Source organism: Sus scrofa, chromosome 8 (assembly GCF_000003025.6).
Source record: "Sus scrofa isolate TJ Tabasco breed Duroc chromosome 8, Sscrofa11.1, whole genome shotgun sequence".
NCBI lineage: Eukaryota > Metazoa > Chordata > Mammalia > Artiodactyla > Suidae > Sus > Sus scrofa.
This window is the reverse complement of record NC_010450.4, coordinates 30,043,652-30,061,285: the sequence shown is the minus strand read 5'-3', so window position 1 is coordinate 30,061,285 and position 17,634 is coordinate 30,043,652. Positions and strand designations below refer to the sequence as shown.

At 44.0% G+C, this 17,634-nt stretch overlaps 1 protein-coding gene across 3 annotated transcripts in view; it reads right to left on the bottom strand.

Moving 5' to 3' along the window:
- The window catches only part of KLF3 (Kruppel like factor 3), a 36,004-nt gene continuing 18,674 nt past the window's right edge, over window positions 305-17,634 (bottom strand). For 2 of the 3 annotated variants that reach the window (XM_021100284.1, XM_021100283.1), the window contains exons 3-6: window positions 13,414-13,906; window positions 12,325-12,475; window positions 6,991-7,151; window positions 305-4,268 (exon numbers count right to left, since the gene is read on the bottom strand). In XM_021100284.1, coding sequence (XP_020955943.1) covers window positions 4,087-4,268; window positions 6,991-7,151; window positions 12,325-12,475; window positions 13,414-13,906 — 987 coding nt within the window. In that variant the 3' untranslated portion in view covers window positions 305-4,086. 3 annotated transcript variants of the gene reach the window in all.

Below are 17,634 nucleotides of genomic sequence, written 5' to 3'. Positions count from 1 at the left end.
TGGAAGCAGGTAGGTCATAGACAAAATATTTCAAGAATGTACTAGGTGAGTTTGTAGGTTTCTGTTGGGTTATCTGTAAGTTTATGCTTTGTACTTGGAAGACTTGTTATCAGAAACCCAGGGGCATAGCTTTAAGGGCAGTTACACAGAGCATCTTGAATTAGGTGTTTTCTTTCCCTTCACTAATGATTACCTATCAAAGGGTGATTTACTTTGAAATCTCTAAGGGCTTTTTACATGTTACCTGGCTAAGTTTTGTTCCTAGTGATCACTGCATATATAGTAACCACAGGATCAAATTTAATATTCTGATGATTTTATTAACAAGTATATAATACATATATTGCATACTGTGTATAGTACATGAGGACTGTACAGTACAAATTTATGTTCACAGTTTGACATGACAAAATGTCATTACTGAATTCCCATTGGACTACAGAGTAGAAACAGAGAAGGTACATTAAACATTCACATCTTTAGTAAGAAAGATTACCAAAATGTTTTCAGTATTTGCAAGTGTACTAATGCATGCTAAAAACCTTTACCCATTCAGTCTTATTAGCTTATAAAATATATTACACTTTATTAAAAATTTCTGCATAGTTTATACAAGTATTAAAGTACTGTAAATGTAATAATCCTGCTACACTTGCAGGGATGGTTTAAGAGATGCTAAGCCGAAAGACTATTTTGACCCTCTAACACTAAGTACATAACAGGAAAAGAAAAAAAAGTGCTAGTATTTGTAAAACATAATATTGTTGTAGCCCTCGTTTAATGCATGTAAAATGGCTTTGTAAATGTATTGTTTAAGTGAATTTGCAATCATTTAGAAACTGTTAACCTTGACCCAGAAGAGAATAAAGACAGCTCTGAGCAACTTCATGTCTGACAGCAATTCCTTCAAGAGGACTGTATATTTTCAAACCAATCAAAGTATCTTAAAACCTCAGATCTTTGAGATTGTCTTTAAAACAATCTAACCAGGAATGACCTGCAGATATACAGTCTCAGCAATATAGTTCATCAAATTTCCACATTAGTGCAACACTGATAGTGCAGATGGGTGTTGAATAAAATATACACATACACATATAGTTCCCCTGTAAATCTGTTCCAAGGCTCTTGAAACTTCTGGTATTTCGCATTTCCTTAGTTGAACATAGCTATGCTGCTAACACATTCTCCAAACAGGCGATTTAAAATGTTAATGCCCATGTATGGTGTAGATTCACATTTTAGAACTCTAAACTATGACGGATGCAGATTTAATTTTTCTGACTTCTTCCCCAAGATGACACCTGGATAAAAACCAAAGAACTTCTCTAACACACAGAATTGATACAACACAAACCTCATCTTTACAAATCATCCTCATCAATCGAAAATATTGCAATTAAAATCACCATTGCTAGTAACATGGCATATCATTTAAAACCACATGTTCAAGGGCAACTTATCTTGTACTGGAGGTCTTCCACAGTAATAGCTAGAAATACTAAAGACTAAATTTCTCAACTATCATAGTAAAGTACAAATATATATATATAAAAGGAAAATTTGGTTAAGAGCCAATTGGTACCTAAAGTATCTAGACCAGCATGGGAACAGAGAAGAGCTTCCTGGGTTGGTTCTTTCAGAGTTCAAGTGTATCTTTCTCAAAAAACTGTTAGCATAATCTAGGCAAGCTGAAGAGTAATGTAATAATAGTCTTTGCAGGGCCTTGCTTTTTTGAAAAAAATTTAAATATGCCATAGCCAACACATCCAATTTCATGAGAACCCATGGAGCCTTCTATCAGCTGGACTTAGAGATAATTATTCAAAGATCAATTCTTCACTTTCTTGCCCCTTTTCCCACCTTCGAGATGGGTTAGAACACACACAAACTGGTTATCTCCATTAAGACAAAAATGTTCTTTGCACTCCAACTTCGTTCGTGCTTTGGAGTGCTGTGGAAGAACCATTTCAAGCCATGAACACTTTGGCATGAATGTGACTAAGCGTCGACAATACAGACAATACCTACTTTTCCAAGAGCCGTTTTTTTTTTTTAAATCCCAATTCATGTCCTAGTTGCAGAAAACAAAACAAAAGCTTCATAAGAATGTTTTAATATTCTAAACAAATTTTGCAGTGCTTTAAAAAAAAGAAAAGAAAAAAACCAAGTGCCACGATAACATTACTTTGCATTTCTCAACGCCACCTCCTTTTGGTGGATTTGAGGGCTGATGAGTGGGATCTCTTAGGTGCGAAGTCCCTGTAACTAATTTTTAGCAACATAGCGCCATCAAGGTAAGCTCCCCAACATGATTTGCAGGCCTCCAGAGTCACTCGTGCCCTGCTGTCTTGAACACAACTGAACAGCACATTCCTCCCAGTTAAAGTTGTGTTGGATCCTGAGTTGCGGCTGGGATGAACCTTCAGGATTCCATTCTTCTCTCTGCTTCTCCATCCTTGATTGAGGGATGAAGACACACTTGCTTACATGCACCCACCTTAGACCACCGTTGCCCACTTTCTTCAAATTTAGGACCAATGGCATCTCTACACATGAATTATTTTTATTGGCATTTACACTATGGTGCTCAAAAGCCTGCTTTTGAAAAACGTCCCCCCCCCACTTAAGGTTACTATTAATCTTCAACATAAACACGAGTCATTTTCAGTTTGTTCTTCTCATAGGATAGTTGATAGTGATAGGAGACTGCCAGCTCCAACAGTAAACCTTTGGGACTTTGAGCTACATTTATGAATCCCTGAACTGTGGTTTTCTAGATTTTTCAGAAATCTGTCCTCCAAAGAAAGGTACATGTGCTTCACAACTATTGATATTTACAAATAGTGTCACTCAGGTCTAAACTTGAAGGAATTAGTATTAGCAGATGCTTATTTAAGATGTGTGTCATGAACACAGATGACAGCCAATTTGGCACCTTACAGCTCACACAGAAGGGTTTCCGTATGAAAGCTCCATGATTAATTTGATATGGGAATACAATTACCACACAACGTTTCCCTGTTTGCAAAACAGTTGTTAAGGAGATGGGGTAAAAGGCCATTCATACCCTTAACCAAAAGGCTTTTTTTTTTTTTTACCATTACTGGGCAAATATTTTTGCGGCATCCCTTCGATCAATGCTTGGTGACCCACATTAAGGACACTGTAGAAATGCAGACAGGTGGGTGGATGACCCCGTCAGTATCTGGCTTCGCAGTGGAGTTTCACACGGCACATGAACATGCATAGGGACTGAAGCTCCGGGAACATACTGCCCGGAAAGCCCTAGCCCAGCAGGACTGGCTGGCTTCCTCGGTCCACCCTGCTCTGCCCCGGCGCGATGCCCTTCTGCTCGGACTTCTTGCTACGCAAGTACAGCATCCATCCCCTCAACGATCCGTCCATCACCCACCTGTGTCACCAGCTCTGGCTCATCTCGTAGGGGTGGCAAAGACCTCCTTAGCAGCTGTAGGCACAAAGGAGGGTAAGGGACGTACATTTCGATGGAGTGACAAATTCAAATTGACAAGCCAGATTGGTGAGGGACAGTGGAGAAGCTGACCGCACTAGCCTGAAAGCCTTCCGCCCTTCTAGCTAACGTGGGAAAGGTCCCACCCTTCTTTTCGCCGTGGAGCACCAAACGCGATCACAGGCCACAGAGGTCTCGGTGTCTCTGGGAAGGACCAGCAGGCTGGATACTGTATTTCTAATACATTTACTTTGACATTCTTTTGAGGAATACATGGAGAAACCGACAATGGGTTATGTTAGTTGACATGTTCCCTTGTTCTCATTACATTAAATGTATCTCTAAGAGGGGTTTGCTTAGCATCCCCGGAAAAAAAAAAAAAAAAAAAAAAAAAGTGTTCACATTCTTTAGGTCTGACCCGTGGTAAGGAGAGGGAGGATTAGAGAATAGTTACTACTGACCATATGGAAGTTTGAATGCTAGAAATTCAGAGATTCAGACCAGCTGAATCAAAATGAAAATGTACATGTAAAAAATGAGTTAGATAATGGCAGGGAGGACAGAGAGTGAGCTGGGAGAGTGGGGAGCCACGGTGAGGCGGGAGATGGACGCGTTCAAACGAGCATGTGGCGTTTCCTATGCAGGGCAAGGTGGTCAGAGCGGGAGAAGCTGCGGTCACAGTCTGGACACTGGAAAGGTTTGATTCCAGTATGTTTTCGGAAATGTCTTGTGAGTTCATCAGACCGAGCAAATTTCCATGTGCATCCTTCCCATGTACATTTGTAGGGTTTTTCTCCTGCAGAAAGGGGGGAAAAAAGAGCTTATTGTTTTCTGAGAGCAAGAGGATGTATTATTTTTTGCCCCTCCAGCCATCATTTGATTTATTTTCTAATAACTGTGTATTGAAATATAGTTGTTATAACTCAGGTATATTGCAAAGCAATGCGGTTATACAAACACACAGTTTTTTAAAGATTCTTTTCCATTATAAGTTACTACAAGGTCACAGGTATAATTCCTGGCCTATATAGTAGGATTTTGTTGGTGATCTATTTTATATATGGTAGTGTATATATTTTGATCCCAAACTCCTAATTTATGCACCCCCTTCTCCTTTGGTAACCATAAATTGAAAGCAAAAAAGAACGATAAAGATAATAAATATTTTTGAGCTAAAGCTCCTGACAAACATTATTTCCAAGATATGTTCGTACATTTGTCTGAGTACCACAGCGCTTTATAAACTAGGGGACAAACAAGAAAAATAAACTGTCCTAATATTTAATTGGCTTTCTGTCCAAAATTGGGGGAGGGGTGGATTTTAAGAGTTCTTTAAGCATACTTATTGCAATGAAATCTATTCTGTTTTGCCCTCAATAGTAGGGATGAGTAACTTTTTAACACCCAGGGATCTGTATTGTTGATCTCCAAGTTGTAAACCTTCCTAGGAGCTTAGCTACATGTCTTGTTAGCCATTCAATGAGAAGTCCAAATCAAACGTTGGCAGGATTTTCTTATTGTTTTTTAAAAATATGCAGTTCCTAGGTCCCTGTCAACATTTTATTTTTTGTTTAGTCAAAAACAACAATGCCTAAGTATAATGCTTTAATTCAGATGTACTGAAAATACAGTAAATCCTGCCCCCCCCAATTGATAATTTACAGGTGAAAAAAAGAAGACCCTGGAGGGAAAATCACAGGAATAGACACTCTGAAGGCCTTTACAAATAAAAAGGCAGTTAATGGCGATTTTACATGTTTAAATTAGTAATGCGGGGTGATGGGCATCTCAGATTCATTCCCACCTACTATCCCTTTTTCTAGAAACCTTAAAGGACTGCCATTCCTTGGCATTTCAATGAGATAGTCAGAATTTATATTGCCTTCTTTGCTGCACAGAATATAAATGCTAATGTTATTTTTCCTACATCTGAATTGTCATCCAAATATCCAAGGTCTTTTTTTTTTTTTTGGTCTTTTGTCTTTTTAGGGCCACACCCGCAGCATATGGGGGTTCCCAGGCTAGGGGTCCGATGGGAGCTACAGCTGCCAGCCACAGCCACAGCAATGCCAGATGCGAGCCATGTCTTCGACCTACACCACACCGGATCCTTAACCTGCTGAGTGAGGCCAAGGATCGAACCCTCAACCTCCTGGTTTCTAGCCCGGTTCGTTAACCACTGAGCCACGACAGGAACTCCCCAAGGTCTTTTTAATCTTAGGCTGGCCTTTGCTGACACCTGCCTCTCTGGTCCCCATTCATACCGCAGGGGGCGGGGTGCTTTTGGGAACCTATTTGGCACCGCCCACTGGGTGGTCCTCTAAAGGCGAGGCTGGCTGTCACCCTCAGCACCTCCGTGGTAACACCAGAGGAAACCAAAGCACAGTTGTGTGCAGGCTGAATTCCCCCAGCTTCCTCCCCAAGAAGCATTGAAAAGCTTCGCTTCCACTCTGCCAGATACTTCACTTCCTTTTCTCTTCCAAATCCCAGATTCTTCTCTTTATAACTCTTCCTGACAAGAATGACTCACAAGACTCCAAAAGGTCTCCCTTCCGAGCTAAGGCAATATGCACAGGGGCAAACGGCTGTTACACTAGAATGTCACATCCCAGAGTCTGAGGTCAGGTCGGATGAGGCCCATCATGGACAGTAATCACCAACTGCCGTGCATCAGGTTGTTCAAAGCATTTGTTTGTACGAATTCCTTAAGATGTTTTGCTACAGAATGTTCACGACCCCACAGAACAATTTTATGTTCTCTTCACCTGTTTAACTCTTTTTATAAGGTCTGGCTGCACATTCTGGTCAATCTGGGCAAGCTGGAAAAGACCCCAGGATGAATACAGCAGGCACTCACACATGAGTTCCCTCATTCTAGAAGAGGATAATTACCCACTTTTTTTTCACTTTTCTTTAATGACTATCTTCCATTTGAGTTCCATTTCTTTTTTCTTTCTTTTGGCCACACCCATGGCATGCACAATTTCCCTGGCCAGGGAATGAACCTGAGCCACAGCACTGACCACATTAAGTCCCTAACCGCTAGGCCACCAGGGAGCTCCTGAACTCCACTTCGATAAACTGCTGCCATTTCCTGGTTCTGCACAAAGAATTGTTTTGTTGTTCCCATCATGAACTTGATAATGTACAGCACTGATTAAGTGACAGCCCATATGAGGAGCCATCCTTGATCAAACAGGCCCATGGCTATGGGCACCTTCCCCTCTGTTCCTGGTAGAGGATTCCTGCCTCTCTCTCACTACAGAGACCAGAGGGCTGCAAGTGAATGTGGAGGTACCTTTTTACACAGATTACTCTGAATCTATTCTAATGATCATAAAGACACATCATTATTAAAAACTTCATTTTTCACAACTGACAAGAGCCCTCTGCAGCCATCTATGGTAAGTCTCAAGATACCTGAAAAAGAGTTCATTATGATAACCTCTGAAAGCCAGATCATTTGTTTTAACATTCCATTCTAGTACTCAAGAAGAAAGATGAAGCGATTCTAATACCTGTATGTGTTCTTCTGTGTGCTTTCAAGTGAGAGCTTTTAGTGTATACTTTGTTGCAGCCGTCATAATCACATCTGTGTATCCTCCGCTTCCTCTGGGTGTCTGGAGATTCCACAGGTAAAGGTCTCTTCCCGGGCTGCACAATGACGGAAGGGTGATTCCTAGGAAAGCCAGAGCCAAACACACAACGGTGAGGGAAAGCCTCTTCCTTTCCTTCAGGCTACCAAAAGCATTAACAACACTGGGCAGAAACAAACAAACAAACGAAAAAACCCAACAAAGTAAACCAAAAGAAATTAGCTGATCAACCCAAGAAGCACTGCTATATTCATTCAACAAACATGGAGTGAGCACCTACCATGAGCCAGGCACTGGGCTTGGCACCGGGACACAAAGATGAATTAAAACAGGGTTCCTGCCCTGGAGGAGCACACTCTAGGGGGAGACAGACATGTAGATAAGTAATGACAGTAAGAAGGGTTAGGTGCTATGCTAGAGGGAGGCGCCGCAAGGTGCTAGGAGAGAATCTTTTCCTCAATTAAAATCTGCCTTCCTATAGAAGAATTTGCTGGTACTCAGTGCTGGTGAACGCCGTGCTGTGTTTTCTCACAGGCTGCCCAGGTTTCCACTTACTGTGCTTGTGGGGAAAACATAAAAGATCCCTAAGTCTCAGGCCACCACACAGGATGCATCAACGTTTTATCTTTTACACAATTGGCTTTGAGGGTGAGTCTCTTAAAGAGGCTCCATTCCTATTTGATTTTGATCTTAAAAAAAAAAAAAAAAAATGCTGGCACAGCTGTTTTTCACAATCTCAAACCTTTACTGTAACTATTCCTCCTCCTGCAGGGAGAACCACAAGCAGTGCTGGTGGTCAGATAGAAGGCCCCTCACCAGGGCTGGCCGGGCTCCGGGCACAGATGGGCTCCCTCCCAGCCATTCGGCCACGGTCCTCCCTGCCTTCCTGATTCCTCACATTCAGACTCTTGGTTCCTGTGCCTGCACGTCACTGTGGGTGGGGGTGGGGGGAGTTCAAATCCAATCACGTTTAACTTTCTCAACACTAAGAACTTTCTCTTTTTCAGAAAGGACGTTGGTGGACAGAAAAGGCAGATGAGGAAGAGCTGGGGAAAACTGGTAGTTTTCTCAGGCTTCCTCTGCTGACTGATGTAGGTAATTAACAAGTTCTAGGAGTTCCCATTTGTGGCAGAGCGGAAACAAATCCGACTAGGAACCATGACATGGGTTCAATCCCTGGCCTTGCTCAGTGACAGGATTAAGGATCTGGTGTTGCCGTGAGCTGTGGTGTAGGTTGCAAACGTGGCTCAGATCTGGCGTGGCTGTGGCGTAGACCAGCAGCTGTAGCTCCGATTGGACCCCTAGCCTGGAAACCTCCATGTGCCAAGGTGCGGCCCTAAGAAAGCAAAAAAAAAAAAAAAAAAAAAAAAAAGAACAAATTCTAATCCGTCCATTTGCTTTTCTAATGACTAATTACTTGATACCTTACAAGCCTATGTAGCTGGCCTCTAACTGTAACAGAAGATTTCTTTTTCTTTTAAGTCAAAAGTTCTTAAAATGTTCCAAATAATGTATGAATGTTTTATCTAAGTGTGTATGGTGGGAAAAAGACTCATGAAAAGGAAAAAAGAATGTGATGAGGGTAAACAATCCTGTGAGATAGAGAATAAAAATAATAATAAAACATAAAAAAACTCAAAAGACAGTCCCTGAAATGAAATTTGTAAAGACACTTCCCTCATCAACAACTTTTTCAGGCACTGGAAGCAATGACTAGGAAGAGAATAAAAGGTGCATTTTGTCTTAAGTGACCTTATTTATTTCTCACTTAACTATTAGCCAAGAAAACTGTCTGTTTGAGTATCACTTTACTTTCCAACCCTGATGCTTAGAGGGATGATACAACAGAATACAAGAGCCAAGTTTAGGTACATAGAAAAGTGAACATGAACTAGTGAGAGGAGGAAAAAAAGAACAAGGACTTCAATGATATAAAGGTACAAACAAAGAGCTGAGAAAAGAGAGAAGTGAGAGGCTGATGAACAGAGTTTTTAGAAAGCTCGACTATTAACCCAAGATCTTCAATAAAAAGAAAAAACAGTTACCAGTTTATTTTTAACTTTCAAGTGTAAGGCCCTCAAACGAACATTTTCACCTTCGTTAAGAGAATTTCAGGAAATAAAATGCTGAGGGGAAAAAACCGAATGGTTAAATGTCTCTCACGTGCTTCTAGAGACACTGGGAGAGAATCCCAGATCACTTGAGAGTCTCCCCCCAGTTATCAGAGTTTATGGGTGGGGAATCTGTCTAACAGTTTCTGTGCAGCAGTTGTGACTGCTTTTCCAGTCGCTCCTTTTGTGAAAAATGTTACCCACCTCCCCCCCAAAAAGGTAGCCTAAAAGGCTGTGCGTTCCAGCCTGAAATTCCAGCTCTGCCACTGACATCCCCATGACCCTCAGCTTGCTCTCTGTAAAATGGGGGTGACGATGATCCGACCTCAGAAGGCTGCCGGGAGTAATCTGCACAAAGCACCCCAGAGCAGAATCTGTTCCCGACGCCAATCTGCTGATGGTAGCTGTTCCTATTTCAAGGTTCAGAGACCCAGATTGGCAACTCTGCCCCTCTAGTTGTTTAATTTCAAACTAGAAATTGAAATTTGGGGGGCTGTCCCCACACCCAATCAGGAAGTCTCTACCCCAGCCAACAGCTTCCTCGGAAAGTAGCATCACTCTGCGAGGGGTCAGCAGCCCATCTCTTGAGAACCGGATGGCAGTGCAGGCTGAGGCTGGAAGTCAGGAGCTTGGGATGGTACTCATCCTGCCTGACTCCTCGCTGCTCATTTTTAAAGAGGTTGTTTGGGATCATTACCACCAAGAAGACAGTTATTAGATGTTAGAGACCTGGTCGTTGTTTTGAGTGAAACCACTCCCTCTGCTACAATTTCACATACACAACGCAGGAGGGAAGTTGCATCTTCAAGCTTTTGTGTTCTGAATATATTTTCACACATACACATCAATAACAAAAGGAATCTGATACACATTGGAGAGCCTTTCAACATAATTCTTACGCTCTAATTCTATGATCAAGCAAATGGATTTCAAGGCTGTATTTTAAAGTTGGCTCCTGTAAATAAAGGAAGGGTTTCCCAAGGCAAAAATTATTGGGGCTGCCTCACTGAAATGGTACCAGGCGCTCGGTTTGCAGTGATCCTTTCCTGGCTAACTGGTTTCCTATGTGGGATGCTACTGGGCACACTCCAAGACATTACTTAATCACATCTGTGAGAGGAGAGTACGTGTCCCCGTTGCGGCTAATCTGCTCCGTCTTCTGAGAGGCCAAATACACGTCGCTGAACATTAAGGATAAGCACATTACTCAGTCATCACTGAAAGTCACTGAGCTTGAGAGCATCAAAAGACTGTGACTTTAAGTAGGAAGAGAGAAAAAGTGTTCTCTTTTCAACAGCATTCAGAGCACAAAACATTGTCTTTAAATAGTCTTCTTCTGTTAACATGTTACATTGTAATTCATAATGACCTAGACTTTGGAATAACAACCCCCTTTCCTCAATGGACCCCCCCCCCAAATGTGGGCAGTTGGCTTTCAGAGCATCTTTTTCATCACCTGTGTAGAAACAATTACAAGTGCCAGCCATGTTGCCCTTTCCCTTGCCAGAGAAGCCCCTCATCCTCAAGAAGAGGTAATTCAGCCCATAAGATGTATCCATTTTGGTTTTTCCTTTCACTCAAAGGCAGGAGCAGATGCAATCAGCTAGATGTGGGCTAAAAATGGCAGGAAGAGCAAGCATCTGGAAGCAGATCAGCCCAGGCCCCCTGTGCTGCTAACTGGTGTGGTTATAGGCGAGTTATTTATGTCTTGGCTCATCAGTTCTCTATTTGCTCTGACTCTCACATGCTTGTTTTGGGAGAATGAAGTAAGTCCTTTAAAAAGGCTTAGAAAAGTTCCTTTTAGGGGGCGGGGAAGAAGGGGCACTATGCAATTACGGAAGGAATATTGTACAAGACGCCCAGACACTCTCCCTGCTGATGTGGCTGAGAAGATTCATTCTCTTCTCCACCTGTCGGGATGGATGACAACCTCCACACCCCCTAAAAAAATGGACTGGTTTGGTGCAAATGACAATTAATCCATGAACTATTATGAAGGCACCCTATCTAGGCTGCATGCGGATACAACTAGAATATATTTGAAGTTTCAGAAAGCCGCTGCTCGAAAAGCAAAGAATTCACCTTCTGCTACAGAACTATGTAAGGCAGAGGATGGGTGGAGAAAAGGGAAGGAAGATGACAGAAGGGACCCTGAGGAGACAGTAACTGTGGCACTTCCATTGTAATCGGAAACTGGCCACCACATCCAATGTGGACACGACCAGAACAAGAAAAATAATTACAACCAATAATGAAAATAAAGAGGTAACAGAGGCAACAAGATTTGGTGACTAAGCCAAGGTCATACGTGTGGTGGCGAGCAGAGCTGCGATCCCAGATGTTAGATCCAAAGGTCGTGTTCGCACCTACTCCAAACAGCCCCCAGTGCCATCACTGGTAGGAGTCGAGGATCTCGATCGTGAGGGCAAATCCCAGACATGATGTTATTTTGCCTGTGTGTGACACCAGCTACTGTTGAGGTGCCTGGATGCTGACCACTACCGTGTAAACTTCCTACGGAATGGCAGTTCGAAAGCCCACGGAACACTCTAGGGCAGACGTGATTCAAAAGACCAGAGAATAAAGAGTTCTTTCAATGCCAAGCGTCTCTGAGTGACACAGTCAACTTTCTGTTGCCACAGGCCTGGTTCTGAACTATCTTTCTTGTGCTTGACGTTGACCTGAAAAATTCTGATTCAAGCCATTTTCCATCATGGAAACACTTAGGAGCACTAGCAACGGGAAGGAAGATGTGTGATCCTATGACACAGTTTCAGGATCCAAACTTAAGTGGAGTCTCTACCACACCAAATTCTATCTAGGGTGATACGGGGATAAAGATGGTGGGAGAACTATATACACAGCCTCTGGAAGGATGAGAAATAAAACCCAAGATAAACATGATTTATGGAGTTAAGTGGCAAAATCACTGCTGACCAAGTCACTGAAAACATGATGTAATCTGTGCGACAGAGTACGTTGCTTTTGGAGAGATTTTCCCGTCTGGCCCAGTGGCTGCCCCTGCAACAAGGCAGCCCTGGCAGTCCACAACACATCCTGCGTTGGAAGCTGGTGCTTCTGTTCCAGCTCCAGCTCCAAGAAGCACACTGCTATGCAAATGCCAGGCAGGCCTCAATATACTTACTCTTGCAACAAGGCTTGCGGGGGGGACACTGAGTTCATTAAAGGGGGTGACATTTCTTCAGGATAATAATCTGTCCTCTGTGGTTCGATCCCAGGTTCTATTTTAATTTTTTTCTGTAATATAGGCTTCTCATATGATTCAATTACAGGTACTAAAAAATAAAAATAGAAAAGTCACTCTATATACAATTTACCAATTCAGCCTTTAAAAACTTTATTGCACAGCTTCTAGCTATAACACTGGTGTGTGTGAGTATGCGCCTTTGGCAGTGACAGCCGACATGAATCTGGGGGGGACTCCTGTTGCTCCTGAAGATTATCTTCCCAGCAAGCTTTGTATGTAGGAAGCTGGACTTTTAAGACATCAGCCCCCCAAAGATTTCTTCCTTATGACCTTTGTTTATCTCCTTTAACCCCAGGCCTTTGCTTCTGACCAGTCAGTAAACAAGGTGGCTTTTAACAGCCATTAGTTATTACAAGGTCTAAAGGCATTTCTTTCTTTTTCTTTTTAGGGCCCCCATCTGCAGCATATGGGAATTCCTGGGCCAGGAGTCGAAAGCAGAGCTGCAGCTGCCAGCTGACACCACAGCCACAGCCAACACTGGATCCGAGCGGCATGTGAGATCTACACTGCAGCCTGGAGCAGCATGGGATCCTTAACCCACTGAGCAAGGCCAGGGGTCAACCTGCATCCTCACAGAGACAGCATTGGTCCTTAACCCACTCAGCCCCAATGGGGATTCCTAAAGGTATGTCTTATATGCCTTTCTGCACCTAAGCACCAAGCTGGCAGTCAATAAAGCAAACTCTAAGGTCAAGATTCATATTATCCCAAAGTTGACAGTGACTTAGTGAAACGAATTCTTTCACAGCATTCAACAGCTGGCCTGGTTCTTGGGAGCCCTACCAGCTATCGACCCTTTAAAAAGAAAAAGGAAATGCCTTAGGCAGACTCTGAATGTTTCCTTTTCAGCGCAGAGCAGCTCCCGGCCCCAGGCTTCCGGTGCTCCCTCCCCCACACCCTGCGGGGCAGACCCGCAGGGCAAGGTCCTTCTAAAGGCCTCAGCCGCGGCGGGGGAGGGGGGGTTACCTTGCATGCTACTGCTGGAATTCTCCATCTCCTCCGACAAGGAGACCATGAGAGGCTGCTGGAGGTGGCTGGTGTACATGAAGGGGACGGGCTGCACCACGACGGGCTGGATGACCGGCAGGATGCCTGGGCTGCGGATGCCGCCGTGCCGGGACAGGGCCGCGGCCATCACGGGGGGCATGGACAGCGGCACGCTGAAGGGCTGCACGCCGGGGGGCGGCGGCGGCGAGTACTTCTTGGCGGGCGGGCTGGACGAGGGCAGGCTCAGCCCGGGCGAGGCTCTCCGGTGCGGGGCCTGGAACTTCAGGGAGGAGGGGGAGCCCCCGGCCGAGGGCGGGGAGCTGCGCTTGTTCACCGTGAGGTCCACCGGCTCCATCTGCATCCCGTGCGACAGGCCTTCCGGGGTCTGGAAGAACTTATCCGGTAACGGGGTGGAGTAGATGACGCCGTACTTGTTGGGCTTTATTGACTCCATGTAACTCGACGGGTAGGACTGTCGGGAAAGAGACAGAAGCGTGTCAACTGCAGGAAAGGGCATCGGCTTGAAAGGTGAATTAAGATGAAAACACCCAACAAGGCACATTCACTTACATGGACTTTAATAAGCGGTTTGGCTTTAGAGATCTGCTTGAGCCTAAAAGAATGTACGGCAGCGGTGGTCTCATAATAAACGTAAGCACTGAGGTTAAGGTGGGGACTGTGTCCCATGGGAAAACATCACATTTAATTCTGGGATGATGATGGCTGTGTCCAGTGTTAAGGCTGAGGATGATACCTGGTAAAATGCTGAAACAGCTTATGAAACAGAAGGCTTATGGGCCTTTATCATTAGGAGGTGGCACTGGGGTTCACCGAGGACCAGCCAAGCCAGCTAACCTTGCTACCTTCCTGATGGGGTTTCTCAATTGGCGGAAAAAACTCTCCCCGACTTTAGTGTCTGCCACCTCAGCAGGGACACACAACGTATCTCGGATCCTTTTGTGGAACAGGGACAAACAGAGCTGCACGATAGTGCCTTAGGATGGCCTCCGGTCTCCATGCCCAGAGTGACCAAGAGCCCTGGTTTGCCCCGCACTGTCCTGGCTGTAGCCCTAAAAGTCCAACATCCGAGGAAAACGCCTCAGGCAAACCGGGATGGCCGGTCACCCTGCACACCTCTATATGGAAGGCCGATCACGCTAGGGTACTTAAGCCCTTGGCCCCAGCATGTTCCATGGACAGATCCACCATCTGAATGAAGCTGTAGAAGACGATGATTTCCAAATGTGCGGATGACACAGAACTCTGAGAGAAGGCCAGGAGAATATGCCTCAAATATTTATGACGTGTGATGCCGGAAGGGACTTGCACACAAGCTGCGGCCTGGTATTCTCTACCCTACACCTGCCACCCCCACCCCCCCACCGCAATCTAAAGATGCTGGAGGACAACCTAATATGAGCCTGGAGGAGAGACAAATGCTTGTTTCCTCCCACATCTAAGATCTGTTCCACAACGGACCTAATGGATCTTCAGGTACCTTGCTCGCTTATAAATATCAAGGTAACCTAAGTCTCATTTACCAGCTGTAAATATAAATCAATCCCTACTGCATTTTATGGGTACTGTCCGTGGCACTAAAATGACTTCTCTTCCTTCACTAAGATTAAAAAATAATAATAAAAAAAAACTTTGCTGTAGAATGCTTAAAAAAAAATTAAACTCAACATAAGCCATTTTCTTGTAGGCATTTAGGGGAACAAATTTTTAGTGATTACATGTCAAGACTGCCTGCAGAAAATTACTGGTATTTAAATACCCTACAGGGAAAGTGATAAGTAACACCCGATGCTTCTCTTCCAGCTCTAAACCCTACGCTGTGATTCTGAGGCAACACGAGCTCATGATACAACCAAGAAAACCCTTCAACAGGGCCTTATAATTAAACAGCTTATACACACTATTCTTTTCTGAGCCTCCTCGGCCCTTGTGGTGGTCACTAGTGAGTTAAAAATAACTGTGAGGTAGCTGTGGTTTTGACTGCGATTACTCTTGAGATCACACCCTGTCCCCTCTGGGCCTCACCGGGTGGCTCCCACCTGGCTATGCATCAGAATCACCTGTGCTGCTTCAAAATTCCAGATGCCTGGTTCCTTCTCCGGGCCCAGTGGGCATCAGCGTTATCAGAGAGGAAGGGGCCAGGCAAGTCCATATCTCACATCTGATTTTGATGTCAGTTTGTCATTGTTAAGATGTGTTTTGTTCTTCTGTCCTTTCTTTCTCTGGAGCATCATCATCTTTATAACCATTCAGAACAGTGATTCCTGCTGTCTGGTGCACAAATCTCTGAGGGGTACCAGAGATCTTGACAGATGGCTCATGATGAACATACAGTGCTTTAGAAGAGTTAAGTGTTTATTTGATACCAAGTTCCCTTTTAAAGAACCTTATGATGCTAAAAAGCAGTTCTATTAAACAAAAAAGGCAAGAAAAATTACCAAATGAATACTAAAAGTGCAGGTGCCATGAGGATATGCAAAACTGGTCAAAGCGATACCCAATTCCCACCTTCTAGGAGGCTGTGAGGTTAAGATTAAGATTGGACTTGACAAGATACCTAAGTGATGAACTTAGCACACACTATGGTCCCAGGGGTCCGTTCTCTTCCTCCTGTGAGAAGTGAGCACTGCAGTGGGCTCTGATGCTCTGCAGGCTTCTCAAACTTTACTTAGCCCACAAGTTCACCCAGGAATCTTGTTAAGATGCAGGTTCCGAATCACTGGGGAGCGACCCAAGGTGCCACAGACTATCCTTGGAACAGCAAGCTCCAAACTCAGAGATACGGAATAAAAAGACTCATTATTATCATTAAAAGTTGGTAAATTGTTTAAATGCAATTAAAGTGTGTGTGTGTGTGTGTGTGTGGCGGGGGGGGGGGAGATTTTTCACTAAAATAAGGACAGGAGGATATAAAATACCTAAATCGTTGTTTTTAAAAATAGCTTTGAATTATGCATCAAGGATCAAATGAGGAAAAGACTATTTCTACCTTTCTTTACAATCAGATACGCTACAAGGGGAGAGGCCTAAAATATACGGCAATATGAATTTGAAATAGATTTAAACTTAAGTATTAAAATAGGCAAAAGCAAAAGAGGCACAAAGTTTGCTAACAAAAATTATAAAGTAGGTACAATGAGGGTTTAAGGAAGTAACTGACTATAGGAGGAAAAAAGAGTTCTCCTAGTTCTAAAGTTTAACCAGCTTGATATAATTTTCTAAAGGGCAAAAGTTCTGGTACGAGAAACAAAAACTCCAGGAAATGGGAGGCAGTGTCCATTGTTTCTACTCACCAAATGTAGCTTCTCCCTTCATTTCAGCCCTAGTCTTCAAAGGCCTCCCTGTGACCTAGATTTTAATGCCAAGTTATTGGCAGCTACATAGGAAGCAAAATGAGGACATACTTCTATTGCTGTCATTGCTGGATTTTTTTTTTTTTTTTTAATCCGTGGGGTGAGTTTAAGGAAAGCAGGAGTTTAGAACCTGGGAGATGTGCAAATTTAATAGGAGTCTCAGGATTCTAAAGCCATAAAGAAAAAGATCCACACGTAGAGAGAGGTTTTCTACATTATGCACAGTTTTGCAGGGCAGTCTGCCCTCCCGCGATTGCCCCCGCCCCCTACTGGACGCGAGGTTTCTAAGGCTCTGGGGGTACAAGTGGGGGTCTGCTGGTCCCTGGCACAGAACCGAGTACACTATTAACTATTTCCAGTCCAACTGCCTCACTTAAGCGTGAAGAAATCTGGCTCTTTAAACTGTCTACCTAGCAAATTTCACAGCAGTGTTTACCAGAACCTTCTGTGAGGAGTGTTTAATTATTTGGGTGGAGCACATAAGCCACTGCAAGCAGCTTGCGACAGTCTGGTTCTCCACAGGGTAAGGGCTGACACACAGGGCTTGCTTGGGGTGTGCGCCTCAGGAGGATACACCCTGTCAGGAGTTGCTTCCTCTCGGCTCCAGACCATTCCTCTCTTCTAACCAAGCAATGCAAATAAGCGTGGCCGCCCCATCGAAATCTGAATGGGAGGCAGGTACGGATGAAGCAGAAAGGATGCCTCTGGCCCCTGCTGGGCATCCAGCCCCCTCCCCCACCTCCATGCACACTGCTTATCGGAGGAGCCCCCTTTGCTGGAACAGAGCAGCCTGCAGACAAGACGGAAGCAGGGGTCTCTCCCACTCCCG